A 19,308-nucleotide genomic window follows, 5' to 3' on the forward strand; every position below is an offset into this window, starting at 1 on the left:
CAAAAACATCATTTCTCTCTGGGATTTAGGGAAGCAGATGCATTAAAACATTAAATGGAAATACTCAGGCAAAATAAAAGCAGTGTTTAAGAGTAATAAAGTGCATTTACTTGAGAAATTTAATTCAAAGTTGTTGTTTTTTTTATTATTCAACCTGGATTTCTAATGTTTTGTGTTGAAGTGACCAACAGAATCGTGCACGCTCCTGTGTTCGTACAACAGGGCTGCAGTGTAACCACTAGGGGCGCGTGGGCAACACTAACTGCAAAGTTTGTCCAATAAAAGTGCTAAAAGTGCTAAAAGTGTTTTTTTGCCCTCTGAAAGCTCAGATTATTATTATCTTTAGTATCTGACTACATTATAGGAAGGATCCACAGAGAGACACATTTTTGTTAAAAAAATAAGATACATTAGTTTAACCAGAAACAGCCCTGAAATTGTCGTCCTCAAAGCCACTAGACTCAATTTAAATAAACAGTAACGTTATTATCGTAAAACGCATTTCATTCAAAGTCGACAGAAACAAAAATAATCATTTAAAACTGTCTCGGTCCGTCTCTCCACTGTTCCAACAATAACCAACTCTGTGAGGTTAAATAAATCTTTAATTCTTCTCGTTAGGTGTGAAAAGCTGCTGCCTCCGTAGAGCGTCCCGGTAATGTCCACTTCCTGTGGTCAGTTTCCTGTCAAATATGGTGGAGTCACTTTGTGTCACTGTCTGCGTACAGAGAGACTTCAAAAAGCTCTGCTGTCAAAAACGCCTGATTGGGATCTTTGAACTTATATTCAAACGTTCAAAATGATAATTCACACTCTTATTTTTTAACCCTATACTTATGTCATACTTTGAATTTTGAGCAACTAAATGTATTTATGTTTTGATTGCTTGTATTTTACTATTTATACGTTTCTGGGTTTGTTTTTATATGAACCAGTAAAGGTTTGGACCGCTCCCTCACGTGTACTTTTTACACGTTTTATCCCCGTCGTGCTTTTTATTATGTGAAACACACAAGGTCTGAGGAGACTTTCACGTTTCGCTGTCTGATATAAGATACATCAGCAAATACCCCAACACCAACTCTGAAACGAAAATGTGTCTTAAAAAAGGCGGTTGATATACATGTGGAATCACACAACCGTAAGAAAAGGGAGCTCAAAAAATAAATATCCAGCGTTGATCTTGAACGCAGCCTGGTGTAACTACAGCAGATCATCAGTATTACAAATCTCACATTTTCTGTGGCAGTTGTTTTATTCTGAAATATTTGAGTTTTTAATACTCTGTATGAATATTTCCTGAATGCTCTGGTTGTATTTTGGAAAAGAACCTGCTGAGAAATAAACATGAATGGTCATAATAAGCATGTTAAAATAATAAGTTTATGTTTATGCGGCTCAGACTCGTGCACGCTCCTGTGTACTTAGAAATATTTCAGAGAAACAGACAGAAATGTAACTGTCAGATATTGAAACACACGATGTTCCTATTTCTCCGAGCTCCTCCTCTCCCCGGCAGGAGGAGCGCTTCCCTCTGGACCAGTCCTCCTCTTGTAGATGTGACGGAGGCGCGCACCTCCTCCTCCCGCCCGCTCCCGTGACGCAGCGCGGCTCCGTGCGCACAGATGCTGGAGTGGAAGCGACAGGCGCGCTCGTCTCGGTGGGACTGAACGCATCGAAGACCGGAGACGGGGACAAGATCGCCCGGTTATCGTCCTTCAGGAGGAGCCTCAGACCGCGGGGGGCGATGCTCAGAGGGAGTCTGTCCGCGGGCAGCAGGACTTAAAAAGCTGCGGTCCATCCATCTGGACACTTTTTACTCTCGCCCCTTCTTCCCCTCCGATAAGGAAGATAAGAACCAGCATCTCCCAGCTTGCAGTCCTCTTTTGGTCTCTGACCCCAGTTTGACGGAGAGTCTTGTTTGATTTCAGCACGATGCTGAAGACCGGGATCCTCCCGCTGCTGCTGTGGGTGTTTGTGGCGTCCGGAGAACTCCAACAAGAGACGGAGCCGCGGAGACTGCCACCCCCGGGAAAGTTGGATTTCGGTTATGTGCCTGCGGGAGTTTACGAGACTCTGGCCCACTACGAGCCGGGGCCGATAGGGATCCTGTTCCACATGGTGCACGCGTTTCTGTATGTCGTGCAACCCAACGCGTTCCCGCAAGGTAAGCGTCCTCGTCCGGTCTCACGGTGTGACAGGGAGATGAAAACACGGGGGGATGTGACAGGAACTGACAGCGAAAACAGCGTTACATTTCTAGGGAAAGCAACTGTGAGGAATCACTCCGCGCTGCATTAACTTGAGATTAACTGTTACCGCAGACTCTTTCTCCACCTCGGCGTGTAGATTTCACACTGAAATCTTTGGTGGAGTGGATGCTGCTGTTTGTGTCGGGAACACTATGAACCAAAAATCAGCTTTTCCCCGCTCAAATCTACGTGTTTCCAGCGTCTTTATCCAGTTGGTACTTTATGCGCCAAAACAGAGCGCTAACATGTTTAAATGACTTCTCGTGAATGATTGTGAATCAGCGTCGCCCGTTTTAACATGTGGTATCCGACTTGTCTTCTGTCTCTTTGCCTAAAAATGTGTCCACTCGCAGGATTTGTAGCCCACTTGTGCGTCACGGCCCTCCGTGCCGCGCGCGTTTTGATTTGCGCGCAGAGCTGACAGCGCTCTTGAAGGTGGTGTTTCCGCCCGCGGCGCACTTTATGTCAGGATAATTACAATTAATGAACCTCTGGCTGACAGCATCACGTGCACAGTTAACACACATTTTTTTGTGTGTGAGAGCGGATGTTTGTTAGAGTATCCTCGGCGCGCGTGGCTGCACATTTAATACAATTAGAGCTGACTGCTTATACACACACGAGGTGTGTGTGTGTTTAATTGGGTCGTGGACGCTCAAAAGATGCGGCTCCCCTCCATGCGTCACAGTCTGTGTCCATACACTCTGTCGGAACGTCTTGCAGATTAGCAGCTCTCTGAGTCACCTTGTTAATTGGGTAATCCCATAAGCCCCTGCGCCATATGTTGATGGCCTTTTAGTTTCCAGTTTGTCACTAGCACTCCGGGGCTCGTGGCCTAATCCTGTGGAGCAGACCACTGCGCAGTGGAGTGAATTCATTCATGAGTGCAGCCGCCAAATGATGCAAGATGGAAATTGTTGGTTCCAGCGCAATAGTTCAGCGGACAGATGCTTTCGCGTGTCTGTTTCTTCCTTCTTTTGATTCAAAAGCCCCGGGGAATTCATTATTATTTTTGGGTTCATCTGAAACTAATGGCATATGCAAAAGGCCATATGCTTATTAATAGCAGCGGTGCATGCGTGGATATTTGTCAGGATACAGCCGGAGATCTGTCAGGTCTGTTTTGATGAACGCAGGCTGGTTTGCAGCAAACCTCTGGGAGCTGCAGAGCTTATCATCTCTATGACAACATGTTACAGGAAGTCCCTCTGTGTTTGTTGAGAAAAATAACTCATAGTTGCATGAAAATGTAGAAGATAAGTGAGGAAAAGAATGTGGGAAGAGTTTCCAGTGCTGCGGTTTGTGACTGGAGGTGGAGCAGATGTCAGAGTGGAGCTCTGTGGGCTGGGAGGGTGTGGGTGTCTCTGCTCTTCAGCCTGTGTTTAACCGCAGTGTTAGCCTCCTTCCAGCAAACATTTAAAGAATGAATCTTTGAATCCTCCAGGGAAAAATGGCAAAAAATTTCCCTCTTAACAAGTGCTGTTCTTCTTGTAGTCAGTTGTCAGTTCACTCAAACAAGTCTTTCGAAGTACAGCGACACGAATACAGAGACCTCACTGCGAACAAAACTCTGTTTTTGTGTAAAAGCAGCCGATTAACGGTTCTTCACAATGACAGCAGGATCACTGTAGCTACTAATAATTATTTTCATAATCATTTAGTCTATAAAATGTCCAAAAACATCCTGCATCAAAGGCGACATCTTCCGCTGGACATGCGAGCTCAGTAGCTGCTAGGATTTAATTCATACTGAAGCACTTTTGCTTTTTAGAGAAACTATTCCGACTCAAGCTCCAACTTAATAAAAACACAAAACAAAAGAAATTACAGCCGAAAAGCTGTAAAAATCCGCCAACCAGCTGAGCTTCAATTTACATCCATTTCTGTCCAGACTGTTTTGTAGCTAAATCTCTGAAGGAATTTGATAAAAGGTTTGAAGTGTCTTTTTGGGAATAACAAGAGCTCTTCACACACATCTTCAATCTGACTGCACAGAAGATCTGAGTCTCAGTATGATTCAGTATCCGACCAAAAGTCTCCTCATCTGTTCCTGAGTTTTGAAGTTAAGTAACAAACAGAAAAGTGTTTTGCAGAACTTCATTATGTCACAATGAAGATGACCTTTGACATTTCAGATATAAAATGTAATAACTCTTCAACTTTTCCTATTAGAAATGTGTATGAAATTTAGTCACAATTAGTGTATTAATACTTGAGCTGTGACCAAAAACATGTTTTGTGAGGTCACATTGACCTTGACCTTTGAGCACCGAATTCTAATCATTTCATTCTTGACGTTTGTGCCACATTTTAGGAAACTCCCTCAAGGCCTTTTTGAGAAAACCTGTTCACAAAATGCAATGGAGGGTGTTTCACTGACCTTGACCATTAAACACCAAATTTTAATCAATCATTCGTGACTAAAAGTGGATGTTTGTGCCAAATTTGGAGAAATTTTCTCCAGGCGCTCTTTAGATATAGGGGTTCAGAGAATGAGATGGACACAAGGTCACTGTGACTTTGACCACCAAATTTAAAACAGTTCATCCCTGAGTCCAAATGGACGTTTTAGGACGCTCCCTCAAGACCTTCTTGAGATAACATGTTATAAAAATGCGTCAGACGGGGTCACATTGACCTTAACCTTTGAACACCAAATTCTAATCAGTTCACCGTTGAGTCCAAATGAACGCTTGTGCCGAATTTGGAGAAATTTCCCCGAGGCGTTCTTTAGATATTGTGTTCAAAAGAGTAGAACAAATGGATGGACAACCCAAAACTGCTAATATTTGGGCCTTGAGTTTGGATTACTTTGTAAAACTATTTTCTAGGTCAAGAATGGACTTAAATTGGGCACCCTGGGTAATATGAACCAAAACATCTCTGACTGAAGTTCAGCCAGGGACCTTTGCTGCAGATCTATTAAGTGTTCAAGTGCCAAAAAATACTTAAAAAAAAGAATAAACTTTGATGCCTAACTTGAAGTCGAGACAAGACGTCTTAGAAGTGCTGGGGAGCAGGCTACAGAGCGACAGATCAGCGACGCCAGAGCTAACTGCTAAAAAACAACGAGTAAGTGGACCTGGGGCTGGTATCGGACTGTCAAAAGACATAAGCCACGCAGAGTTTTTGAAATATGAAGTTTTGGAGGTTTAAGCACCACAAACAAATCAAACTCAATCTCAGTATCAGCTGCTCACAATATCTTTAAATCTCAGCATTTAAACTGACATTTAACATTTAAACTGAAAGGAAAACATTCTTATCTAGTCAGTGATCAATCAGCAGTCAATATCAGCTTGATTTTGTGGTCGGACCGTAGAAACGACTCTGTCGACGTGTAATTAGCAACACCCCATCATCACATCTTCCACAATCGCCGCGTGGCATTTCACATCGTGAGACGTCTTTATAATCTCGTGAATGTTTGACGCACTCGACTGACACGTTTATTCTCTGCACCAAAATGGCTCCGAGCTCGTAGGAGGTGTTATTAGCAAAGAAGCAACAAATGTCTATCAGACACCCACACTGAGAAAATCAACAGTGACATATTCTCTTTTACAGTTTTCAACAGTTTTTTTTTTTTTTTTCCGCTGCAGTGTCGAAGCCTCACCTCCCTCATACCCCCCACACACACCAACACACACCAACACACACCAACACACAACTGTCACATGTCAATACACAGCTTCACAAGCCCTTATCAGACATGAAATACACGACTTTTCTGCTGTGGACTAGCTGTTAAAGTGATGGCTTTTTGTCATCCAGACCTTGGTGGCTTTTACTAAACCTTCATTACGGCTTTAGGACATTTATGAAAAGAGCCACAGTGTCTGAGAGACAGTTTGCCTGAGAGGAAGCAGCATGACAGCTGGGACAGAAGAGAGGATACTTTAATTATAAAGTAACAGTGTCATAGCTACAACGAATGAATTAAAAGATGTTCAGTTGGGAGGCCAATTTAATTCCTATTTGTGTTTTGCTGGATATTTATTTATTCATCTTGCGGTTGGTATGGATGAAAGTTAAACAGGAGGGAGACAGCTGGTCTCAGTTTACAATAACTTCTGTTGTATGAGGGTTTGTTTGTGCTGTAGTCTCAACACGAGGGGGGAAATTATTTTTATAGACTGATCAAAGAATAAAAACTCTGTGCAAGTCAGGAAACAATCTTAGTGGTTTGTAAAGTCATTCTGAGTTTTAACAAATCTTCAGGTTTGTCCCAAGCTTAAAGAAATATCAGGGCCGCTCCTTCAGAGTCAGTGTTGAATCATTAGTCAGAGATCGCTTTACTCTCATTTTTGCTGCGGAGTGAGCACTCTTCACTTTCATACCACTCTTTGGTACAAGCAGCTGTGGACGTGCAGGCAGCGGTACAGAGGAGTGACTCTGCACCGAAAGGCTCTGAGTAAACATTATTGTTTCTCTTCCACTTAGAAGGAGTGAATTTTAAGCTCGCATTAATTTATTAAGATGCAGTCTCTGGCTTTTGTTTTGACACTTATTTTAATGTAAGGGCTCCTTTATGCTCAACGTTACATACGGAGACAGATTACGTCTTTTTTTATGTACTCTGCATTCATTTAGTCGGTATTTTTGCACGTTTTCCGATACGGATGAAACGGAGCAGTCGGGCCGGAGATTGTGGGGGCAGTGAAACGTGGTTCAATCAAGAAGACGAGACAAGAAGATATTTTAATAATGGCAGAACGTAAGGAATTAGTGATATATAATAATATATAGTAAAATTAGTGAGATTAACTGTTCATCCACATGTTGGGATGTATATAATGGCCGCAAAGACCTTCACCTTCTACAACACTGCCTCTGTTAACAGGTACAATATTATCACCTTTTCCAGCATCGCCTCGTTTGCTCTGAGAAACTTTCGACTTCGCCCTCTGGTGTCATCTATCGGCTGTGTCGATGGATGAACTGAAGTATAAAAACAGTGACATTTACAGTGTTTGAAATAACTTATCTACTTTCATAAGGGAGCATTAATGAACTTTAAAAGTGTTGAAAAAACCTGATTTAAATCACAGGTTCGATTTGTTTTGGTGAGGAAGAGACCTCTGCGGATAATTCTGCTCCTAAAAGACCAACACTTAAGGATTCATAATTGAGAAGCAGAGAGTTTAGTTGTGGAGTCAACAGCCGGTCAGTGTTTTGCTCAGGGACACTTTAGTAGCAAACATGACTGTAGGAGGACACACATCCGTCACATTCAGCTACAAGGAATTTAAATCCTTCATCCACAACTCTCGCTCAACTTAAGACAGTAAACTTAACTTTAACTTTTCCAGTCTTTTAATTAATCTCGGCGTAAGTCAGCCATCACTTGAGAACAGAGGTGCATTAAGCTCCTTCTGCAGTGTGAATAGTATCATTTCACGCCTGTGGGTGAGCGGCTCGGGAGCTGATGCCAGCCACCGTCATGCAGCAGATCCCCGTCGGATGTGTTTTCTCATTAGTGTCTGTATTCCCTCTCCTCGAGAAACCACACCTACACATAACCGAGGCCTGGTGAAAGTCTGGCATTAATTCAAGACAAGTAACAGTTGCCAGGGAAACCCATCGGCAGCTATCATGGCCGGGGTGTTGTGGTTCACCTCGCTGGCTTACATGCAGCTCGTCTCGCTGCGCCAGTGTGATGTGAGGTAAAATACAGCTCAGGTTATACAATCCGAGGCCATGTTTGTTATTTAACATTCATCAGAAGGCAGTCCAGAGTGTTTTTTTAAAGCACAGAGGCATAAAGGGACTTTGGTGTTCAGTGAAGGACACGTAAACATGAAAGAAACTGAAGAGGAACACTTCAAAAGATTTCTAACCAAGGACAAAGCAGAGATCGAAGCTCTTCGTGACGCGCATCAGAGATTTACTGGAATATAAAGAAGCAGATATTTTGGTTAAATGTCTTTCATGTTGTGAGGAAGACACGGCCGTGATAACATCACAACTGTTATGGTAAATAAGAGCCAGGAGGATTGAATATATAATATAGCTGCGACAATTAGTTGATTAATGGATCGACGGAAAATTGATTGGCAACTATTTTTGTAATCAAAAAATCGTTTAAATATTTTTTAAGTTAAAAAGCCAAACATTCCCTGTTTTCACGATTCTTTAATGTGAGAATTTGATGCTTTTCTTTGTCGTACTTGATAATAAAGAGTTTTGATTTCTGGTCTAGTCAGACAAAACACCTCTGGAGACATCACCTCGGGCTCTGCGAGGTTTAATGGGCATGTTCCACTTTTTTCAGACATTTCGGGTTGGATTAATCGCGAAAATAATGTGCAGATTGACCACTGAAATGCTGTTTGTTGCAGCCCTAATATTTAGTCTTTAGTTTTCTCTCTTTCTCTCTACCCGCATAATGTGTGCTGAGATTTAACATGTAGCAAGCGTGAAGTTGGGAAAACCTACACACAAAATATTATACATATTTCAGATTTGATAAAAAATATTTACTGTATTATTATTATTATTAAAACAGTACTACAGGAATGTAATGGTGCACTTCCATAAAGTTTAGGAAATACATTTAAAAAATCGGATGTTGAAAAATGGATGCCACAGAGGACTAAACATCGTACGTTTTAGACTCTAGTTTGAACAAAGCTCCAAAAAAGCATCAGTGGTTTTATGGTTAGAAAAACTGGTTTGTGATGTGAAAGGGACAGACTTTATCGCCTTAATACCATCCTTGTAAGAACAGGAGTCAAATATGTGGAACAAATGTATCATACTGAAATGAAGGTTGAAAAGTTAAATATGTCCTGCAAACAATTTGATTTAGCTAGAAATATTTGCCCAAATACATATTTTTTGGGTGTCATTAAAAAGGTCTTTCCTAAGGTCTTTTTTAAAATCTTTCTGAAATCCTGAGAAATATTAATATGAAAAAAAAATGTATTTATTATTTTACTACCCATTAAGTTGTTTGCTTTAGCAAGTTTTAGAGCCTTACCGCAAAATATGCAATGATGTAATTTTTGCTGGGGACACTACTGCGAGCATAAACCTGGTTGAAAGAGTGAAAATAGCCCTAAAAATTAATGCTGCATCATTGTTAAGGTACAGTCAATAAAACTGCATTTTCTGTTGATCACACTGATCACAAAGTGCAAACAGTGTATGAAGGTAAAACCCGGTCTGTCGTCTGATAGGTTGATAATGTGATACATTTGGTGATAAAATGTGCTAAAATAATAACTTATCTTCTTTACAAACAAAGCTGCATCAGTGTTCCTGTTGGCTAACAGAGCAAATCTGTCAAAGATGAACAAACGTAAAACTCCTGCGACACCTGGCGAGCACTCAAAACAGAAAACACATGCTTAAATTTATCTGTAGTTTGAGCTTCAATAGAAGTGAATGGGAAAGCTTAATTAACTTAATGCTTAAAAGATTAACTTAATGTGTCCTCCAACAAACCCCAGAAAGGCTCATTCGACCTAAAACTCTGTTTTATTAAAGAATCCACAACAATTACACTAATTATTGTTTACACATGTACTGTCATTCTCCAAATTAGAACATGATATCATCATTTTGCTTATAATCTATTCTGAAAGCCTATTAACATCATTATAGCCCATTAAACTAAATAAGAACCAAATTACAGGCATGGCAAATCACTGTTAGTGGATTACACTGCACACGGAGCCTTTTAGCATTTTACAGCTGGAGTGGAAATGTCAAGAACTAACGACTGAAAAACTGCATCAAAATGAGTCTTTTTGTAGAAATGGTCCTCCTTAATTTATCCAACAAAAACTGATTACACCTGCATTGCATATTTGGTTACATGCTCATTTTAAAGCACTTTTATGCAGATGAGGGAAAGGTTTTCAGGATTTCACTTCAGTTTGGTTATGGTGTTTTAACCTTGAACACATCTAAGACCGTTGACTCTGCAGGGCTCCCTGACTGCACCAAAAAGCCAGAATGAAAAATCTGGTGGTAGATGAATTTGATGAGCCAACGGGTCAGTCATAGCACATGTGGATGACTGGTTAACGCTGCAGGCGCTGTTACACCACATTGCGGCGGTAAAGTGATTAAAGAGAGCGTCCTTCAGCTGGAAGGTCAGCGCTCGAGCCCCATGACAGCCAGCATCTGCTCTGCTGAAGTGTCCTTGAGCAACACACTGACTGCGAGTCAGTTTCTGACCCTGAACTTTATCTGCAGAGGAGGAAATCTTTACGTTAGGGGCGTTGAAACAGTGCCAGGAGAAAAGAGGGGAATCAAATCATGACTCATTATTTTTCAGCATTTTTCGAGCCAGTTGCAAACCTAATTAGAGATGTCTTCAGCGGCGGGCACATCTGTGGAGATTACCATTAGATGCTGTGATCATCCCCCAAAAGGGCTTAAATTTGCAATCATAATGTTTGAATAATTTCTCCACTTATAGTATCAAAAACAAGCGGATACCCACGACTTTCAGAGGCCTGTGTGGCTGAAACGATGAGCTGCCGTCTGTTTTTTTCTATTTTTGTCAAAGACTTAAATCTTCAGTGTTGCAATAAAATAAATTAAAATAGTGACGTCACCTTATTACAAAGGTGACCCGTCATCGTATTTATTTGTTGCTTCTACTAGTTTTAGATTCTAGTGTCGTTTTACCGGGACCTCAGAGTGCTTAGTTTGACTCCCTCTCACGGATGTTTTGGTATGACGATAAACCTTGTTGAATTTTAAAAGTATCAGCTGTGTCTGCGTGTGTGTCTGCGTGCGTGTGTGCGTGTGTGTGTGTGTGTGTGTGTGCCTGTCTTGCTGAGTAGGATGTTCTTGTTGCTGCAGTCGGAGCTCAGATGGTTAAAACACACGAGGGTTAAAAGGTCGAGCCAACTTGAACTGTGCACACAGACCCACTTGCACTTTGCTGTGCAGAGAGCGGTTTGTGGACAGCTTGTCGCAGATGGCTTTGGCCGTTTAAGTAGACTTTAATGGTGCATTCAGACATACAAGAGCCTTCTGGGTAAAAAAAAAAACACACAAGGGGACCAAAAAAAAAAGATACAGCGTAACTGTTTGTACACCTTTGAGGTATTTTACAGGTTATCGTGGTGGTCACACGGAGCAGAAATCCTGACCTCCACACCAGCCTCTCTTCCACTAACTCCAGAATCTCAATTAAATCTCTGATTGAACATAAAAAAATATGTTCTTATGATTTACTGTCCATAATTAAGATTTTACTGCAGCTCTTCAGCACATGCAATTTGAAGTTGAAACCTTTCACAAAGTTAAATAACGATTAATACGTTGAAGGTTTGCTCTGGCAGATTGTTGGTTACTGTTTCTAATCTCGCTCGCCAGTGAAAAGTAAAAGCCAGCTGCAGATTCACTGTCATTTGACAATGTGCCTCACTGTGTTTGCACTTTTTGGGCACTGTGTCTCTTGGATGCCTGCTGTTTACAGTTTGGCACCTTTTTATAAAGCCTCGCCTCACCTGAGCGCTGTGGGGGTACACACCTATAAATGTCCTGAGCACAGAATCTCATAGAGAAATACATCGCCACACACTTCTTCATGTAGTCTATAAATTGTATAAATATCATGTTTTAGAAAAATCCTAAATCGTAGCATACCTTTAACGCAAAAAACCCTACCGCCCTCTGTCCTTCCTATTAATTTCGGTAAAATTAGATGCTAAAGTGCTGCAAACAACAATTTCATGGAGACTTGTGCATATGTGAGTTGCCAATTGCTATTGTTAGAAATAAATTATTATATGATGTGACAACTTTATGGTCAATGCTGCATTCACATAAAATCGGGCAGAGAGCAGACAAACAACTCAACACAGTCCGACAGAATTGCAGGACGGCAAAATAAAAACATGTTTTTGTCATCCGTAGCACAGGATGTCAAAAAATTGAAATATCATAACTTTGGATGGCAATGCTGTCTACCGTTACAGTTGCCGATATCCTCTGTCGGCCTCACCTAATTTTACCATCCTGCTTTCATCCACTAAAATTATAACTCGTTTGCCAAAACCTAACCAGATCTCACGCTGCATTCCTGTGGAATCAGGCAAAGAGAAAAGATGATGGTTTCTGCTGAATAATGTCTTCATTGGGTTTCGGGGACTTTCGTTGTTACAATAATAACTACGCGCTTAATGTTCGGGAACAGTTTTGGTGATGGTTGAAATGAATAAACACTGACTGGCAGTTGGAAGCAGGAAACGAGCAGCTTGCTAAAATAACTAATTGTGTTTTTTTCTTGGAGGGGCAGTCTCCCTTTTTAATATTAAAACATTGTCAATGCATATTTCATGTTTATGCTTTTGTCTTCAGGCACATTAAAATGTGGCCAGCATTAGCTGACACACATAAGGAACATTTACTTATTGATGATCAAATCCTGATGGATTTTTTCGGTGAATTTTAGTGGAACAGAACTAACATTTATTGTGGCCAATAAGACGTCCACAAATCCTGAAACGGGAAAGAAAACGGGATTGTGTTGCTGCTTTTTTATTATTCTGGAGAAGGACCGGATAACAGCCCCGAGGCCAACAGCACAAACATGTCTGAATGTGACGAAGGCGTTCATGAGCTCAATATTTCAAACTTTTCTCTGCGCCCATCTGTTACTAAACATTAACGTGTCTGTGGGAGGATTCAGCGAAAGCACGGCCGGACACTTCATATGATGTCATCTAATTACCTAACCATCAAACCCAACAGACATTAGTCTGATCCGCATGTTGCATACATCCTAAATGCACTGTTTAAACAAATGACGTGCATTTACAATATGTTTTTTTAGCCCAAGAAAAAGATCCATCTGTAAATAAACTGGTTACAAATTCTGCATCTTTGCGATCCTGTGTCGACCCAGTCACACTGTAGCATCTGCACAACACAAAGTGATGTACACGGTTCCTCTGCAGTGTTTTTGTGCTGTCACACGCAGTCATGTCATTGCACTGACAGTGATGCCCGATGGCATCGGGACGCTTCAGGACACTAACAGGCACAGCTTTACTGGCCTACAACATAATGTCAGCTGATTGCCAGAGGCAATGTGTCACTGCAGCACAGAGGTAAGCAGGCCATCGCAGGTGAATACGCACAGAACTGACACACATTTCAAAATCTCCATCTTACTGCCCACATTTACAGATATTTTATCATGCAGCATGCTATGTCCGAAAAGAGAAGAAAAATATAAGTTTTATCTAAGAAATGTTGGCTGGACGCTCCGATGCTCAGCTTGTCATTTAAACAGTGACACACATTTGCTCTGCTGGTGGAGCTCACTACTATTAAAACATAAACTGCTCGCTTCTGACAAAGTCTAGTTGGAAATTCAGAAATAATATGTCTGCATTTTGCATCGGGATATCTCATGAAATTTTGTGAAACTTCACTGCACTACAAGTTAAATGTATTTCTGCACCTCAGTAGCATTGCACAGTCCAGGAAATTCTGATAATCAAAAGGTTTAAAAAAAAAAAGTGTTCACACTGAACACTGAGTGGAGTTGCCCAACACTAAATGTGAGGATTTTCTGTTTGTTTGATATCATCCCAATATCTGGAATAAATGTTGGCAGTCTACATTTCTGCAAACATTTCTGTAACATGTAAACGTACTTTTGTAGCAGATACACTCAAATTTAGGGCTTCTTTACGCTTCAACAATGCTGTTATTAATATTTGGTTGAAAATAACAGTTATGGTTAGTAAATGATTATGTTTTTTATTAAAATACCCAAACAATACATGCTAAACTGCTGCCAAATAGGGTGCCAAAAAACACCCTATTTCAACGCTGCTAGAAACATAGTTGGAAAAACAACTAAAAAAGCTACTGAAAACATGAAGTTTTAATAAAAATCAAGTTTGGTCACTCAAATGCTAAAGTAAATGTCACTGGAAAAGCAGCTGAAAAGGACACTGGAAATGCCTTTGCATTTGACAGTGCCTTTGCTGCAGTGCGTTGCTAAAAAGCACCTGAGTTCATTGGCTCAAATGCCAGAAATGGTGCTGCAGCTAGAAAAGCTGTTGGAAATGCTACAATGCGTCACTAAAAAGTGTCCATGTTCGGTGGCTCAAACACAACTGAAAACACTGATGAACTGTCAGTTTTGTCGTTTGTTGGCCTCGAACAATGGTCAGCAGCTCGGCAGCGATCTCGCCCTCTAACTTCCCCTCCACTTTACTTTAGAAATGTTGATATGATACATATGAAATGCAAAAACGTAATGAATCCGTGGTTTGCAGAAACATTCAATGCCAACTTTTTTTGTCTTGCAAACGGGCTGAATTCAATTTATATTTTCCAGAAAAACTGTCATGGACAATTTTTATTTACTATTTTCTGACATTATACAGTCCGAACAATTAACCAATTGATTGAAAAAAGGCAGAATAATACATAATTATTATCTGCAGTCAGGTTCTCCTCTGTTCACGGTTCTTTTCATTATTCAAACAGCTGCATACAAATTTGTGTTTTTGTGAAATAAACCTTTTGTGGTGGAGGAACGTAATCTTCTCATTATCTGTATTATTGCATTTTAGAATTAATGTCACAGTGTGCTGCGTTTGCCTGTTAGTTATTAAAGAGAAACATGCTTTTCATTTCCACCTGAGAGGTTTTCTATCAGGTTAAAGATACAAACTGGAAACACTCTCATCACACACTCGTTTCTTTTACATTTAAGCTGCTGCTGCCCCAGCTTTGTAGGGGAAGATCACGCCGCATAATCAGAACACAAAAAGAAACATTGTACAGCGCTTTAATTCCTCGCCTGCAGCTCCACTCCTGTGAAAAGATATCAAAATAGCCTTTAGCTACATGTTGTTACTCCTGAAATGGATCCACAAATCTGGGATTAGTCTTTCTGAAGGCTCAGCCAGCCAGACGAGGTGGCCAGCTGTAAATGAAGCGCTTCAATCCAAAATCATTATTCAGCCGTTTGAATGTGAGAAAAATCCTCAAACACAAACTGAGCAAACAACACCAACAATTTTATGACCACCTAAAGGAAAGATGACATCATTTCCTAAAATGGGCTCGATGCTACCAAAGTGAAAGCACTATATACTATGTATATACTTAAAGAAACTAATTTAATGGAGGAGACAGCTGGAGACGGGCAGCGGCTGAACATCAAAAAAGCTCACTGGAAAGTTAAAACGGTGGTGGACAGGCAGTTAAAAACTCTGAACTTCAGCTCCAGAGTGTAAAAGTTTCCCTCACTTTTCATACGACGCTTCCCTGACAATTTAAAGTCCGAGGACAAGGAGACAACAGTTTATGTGACATATAAGTCGGCAGAAAACTGAGGACTCATCCTTCATTATGGCTCTTTTCAATTAGTTTTAATTTTATTGAGCTATTACAGTCCATTAAGCTATTATGTCTCCATCTATCAGCTCTTATTAAACTTTTATTGTTTATGGGATCATCAAACCAGTGTTTATGGGTGACACGCCACTCAGGGTACGCATCGTAATGACTGAGACAATCAAAGAGACAGAAGTCAGATTACTGTCACAACAGTGCGGCTTCAAGAGCCGAGAGTCCTTCAGCAAACCTCAGTACCTTTTTTAGTGCTGCGTACAGACAGAAACAACACTGAGAAACTGTGATGAGCAGTTTCCACAATATTTTGACATTTATACAGACTATACGATCAAAAAAATATAAAAATAATCTGCATATTGATCAATAATCAAAAAAACTGCTAGTTGCAGCCCTAATCAGTGCCCAAAACAACCTGAAATCTGTGTACTGGTCAGCTTGCAATTTAATCAATTTTATCTTATCATTCAATCTGAACACGTTTTCCAAAGCTGGCGATGGAAATAGATCAGGTTTGAGCTCCTTATCATCTTTGTTGAGAGTTGCACATGGAACATAGTGATCGGGCACTCGCGAGAAAACAACAAGATCAAGTTTATGGGCTGAAGCATTTCTGTTATCCTGGAAACGAGTTTAATTACGTGGCGAGGATGTGGGTAAAACCCGAAGTATCTATAACGCAGCATGCCTCAAGTCTGAGAGCACGGCTGATAAAATGGAATTATTTTTCATGACAGTTAGCTTTAGTCTTTGTTGTTTTTTGATAAAACAATGTGAATGAGGCCGAGTGAAATTTGACTTTGGTTTATTTCAGACCTACTTGTTTGACAAGGCAGGTGGAAAAAAACGTAATAAGGTTGAAGCCTTATTTTAAAAGCTAAGAGCAACTAATCGATGTATTTAAGAAAGAAAAAAATTAAGTGAAGGCAACTGCCTCAAACTTTAATCTTCAAATGAAACACACCAACGTGTCAAATGCTCATCACTTTCTTCCTCTGCTGTTTGCAAACACCGTTTTCTTCTTTTGTGAAAAGGCACATTTTTCCTTCAAAAGAGAATCCAAGATAAGCTTTGTTACAGACTCAAAGACCCCCCACTGCGACAGCCTCATTTGCTTTCAAATAATAACAAAAAAACTGTGTATTAATCTTGTCAGTGAAGTTATGAAGCATTTGGTTACTTGTAAAGGAATTTAAAATTAACAGAGCTTCAAAGAAACGTTTTCATAATTAGAGGGACTTCTTTTATTGATACGGCTTTGGTTAAGTTTTCGTAAGACAATGCAAACTGTTGAATTCAAGCAGCACCGCATGACTCCATCGCAGTTACACATTTCACAGTGAAAGGCTATTCACTGAAGCACGGAGTCTCGGTGCTGAAGCGCGCTCTTACGGCATAAAAAAGGGGAAGAAGCAGATCAATAGAGTGAACCAGCAGCTCCTGGATTCTGAGAGGAAAGTGATGCATCTCATTTAGACTGCTTGCTTCAGCGGGGGCTGACGTATCAGCAGACTAAGTGAGGAGAGATAAGAGCTGTGGCATTAAGATTGTTGAAAGTTTGAGACATTTCAAGGTAATATTATAATGCCACCATTAGCTTAAGCTCCCAGCTATCTGACGGAGCAGGTGAGAAATGTGGCAGCCGGAGTGAGAGCACAGGTAGAGACGAAAAATCAAAAGATCGCTGGGGCAAGAAAGGCTGCGAAGAGATCGGCTTATTTAAAGGGCCAAGAAAGAAGGAAAAAGGGAAATAAATAGAGGCAGTGCACTGGAGTAAGAGCTGACACTTCCCCGGGTGCTGCTAAAGCCATGTCTCATTCGGGGACGTCATATTTGGGTCAGGCCTGGTTAGCCAAGCAGGAGAGGCGAGGGCGAGGCGAAGCGAGCGGCTCTGTCCTGCTGAATGGATGGTAAGTCATGCATTCTCTGTCCCCTTGTTCCGCTTCATTGGCGCCCTGCTACGAGTCGACTCCGGGGACATGCTGAGTTGTAATTGCAGATGTGTGGCGGTAAGGGGTCAACACGCCAAACGCCGGAGATGACTACCCTAAACGGCCTTCATCTTCCAACGTGCCGTTTAGCCTCGGTGCCGCTCGTCACACCTCTTAACAAAAATGCTTGCGGCCTTCACTCAGTGTCCCTGAGTGGGATGTGTCACGGGAACACGGCCGTGTCGCTTTTTAGGCCTGTAATGTAGCTCTCAGTGACGCTGTGTGTCAAGTATGATCGATCTAGAAAAGTGTTATTGGTCAATCTCAACCAGTCCTAGTTGACTTATGAGGAGAACTTGGATAAGTATTGTTGAGCCTCTTTCCCACTGCACAAAAAAACACAAACACACCAAACATCTGGCTTTTACACACAAACCCGGGAAAGTACCGGAAGTTAAACAAGTCGCCATTACTGGAATGTTTTAGCGCTGCTCAGGAGGAGACGGAGGGTAATTAGTGACGGCACGTCATTTCCTCTACACAGTTAAGGAGCTGAAATGACCACATTTTGTGTTCCCATCAATACCCATCGCAGCCAGAAGCAATAAACCCAGAGTCTACTGCAGAGTCATTTGACCCGGGTGTGAATGCCGATCATATGCACTCCCATTGCACTGAAAAGCGAAAGTTAGCGGATGATAGCGGGGTTTTTTGTGCAGTGGGAATGAGGCTTTAGAGTGTAAGATCTAGACCAGCGACTGGCTGTGCAGCTTACGCTTGGTTGGCAGGGTTCCCACAGCTTAAGGCGAGTTAGATTTAAGACTTCTTAAATGCCACCCTGACTTTAATTTAGGACCAATTTAACACCAATCAAAACAAAAGAAAAAACAAACACAAATTATTTACTGACTTAAGATTTAGCCAGAATGTTTATTGTAAAATGGTCCGGTGAAAAAGTTAGTGGATCGGCGTCAAGGACTGAGGTAGATTTAGCTTACTGGCAATTTTTGGTAAACTATTGTCATTTTAAAAATACTGAACTTGAAAATTTCAAAAACTTGCATATTATTTTGTGCAACACTGAAAGAAAACACTTTCCTAGAGGAAAACAACGGGTCACAACAGGCTGTAAAACTGAAAAGCATCTCTTATGATAGAAAACAAAAAAATTAATAATTATCATGATAAAACAATAAAGTATTTAAGTTAATTCCACCACAGCTGCATGCCAGATGCTTCAGTAACTGTTTTTTTTTTTTTTTTTTTTTTAGTTCTACTTTACGTCTAAAGACTTCATTTTATTTATTTATTTTTTTAAATGTATTTATTTATAAGAGGACTTGAATAAGTTTTGTTTTCGTGCAGTCTTTAAGGAAGTTCTGCCACAGACAATTTAATGGCACGTCTCCTTTTCTCATGTTAACTGTCCGCAGGTAGATGTTAGACTGTCTCTTTGGATTGGTTTGCGGGTCACAGTTCCTGTCTGTCATTGTCACCTTTGCAGCCCAGCTTCAGCCTCGATTATCTGATGGTAATCTGGGACGTTGTTTACACGACTCAGACTGCAGAGCCAATCCTCTTGGCTGTCTTTCCAGCGGCCGACATACTGACCAGACTGCTTGGCCTTTTTGTCCCTGGACTCTTAAATAACTTCTTAGCCTCAAGGTTAAAGTAGAAAGCTTGTAGCCAGAAGATCGTGATTGGGTATTTGGTATTCAACAGGATGAGCTGAATGTTTGGATGTGGCTTAAAATTGATTGATTTACTAGATTTCTCAC

General features: G+C 40.9%; 1 protein-coding gene across 7 annotated transcripts in view; it reads left to right on the forward strand.

Annotated features, from left to right (window-relative positions):
• The first annotated feature begins 1,681 nt into the window (after positions 1-1,681).
• prom1a (prominin 1a) overlaps positions 1,682-19,308 on the forward strand; it is a 102,182-nt gene continuing 84,555 nt past the window's right edge. For all 7 annotated transcript variants that reach the window (XR_006106118.1, XR_006106119.1, XR_006106117.1 and 4 more), the window contains exon 1: positions 1,682-2,167. Coding sequence is in view for 3 of the 7 variants with exons in the window: in XM_042493054.1 (XP_042348988.1) it covers positions 1,936-2,167 (232 nt within the window). In the remaining 4 variants the exon portion in view is untranslated. The remainder of the gene's footprint in view (positions 2,168-19,308) is intronic.

This window comes from Plectropomus leopardus, chromosome 9 (assembly GCF_008729295.1).
Source record: "Plectropomus leopardus isolate mb chromosome 9, YSFRI_Pleo_2.0, whole genome shotgun sequence".
Lineage (NCBI taxonomy): Eukaryota > Metazoa > Chordata > Actinopteri > Perciformes > Serranidae > Plectropomus > Plectropomus leopardus.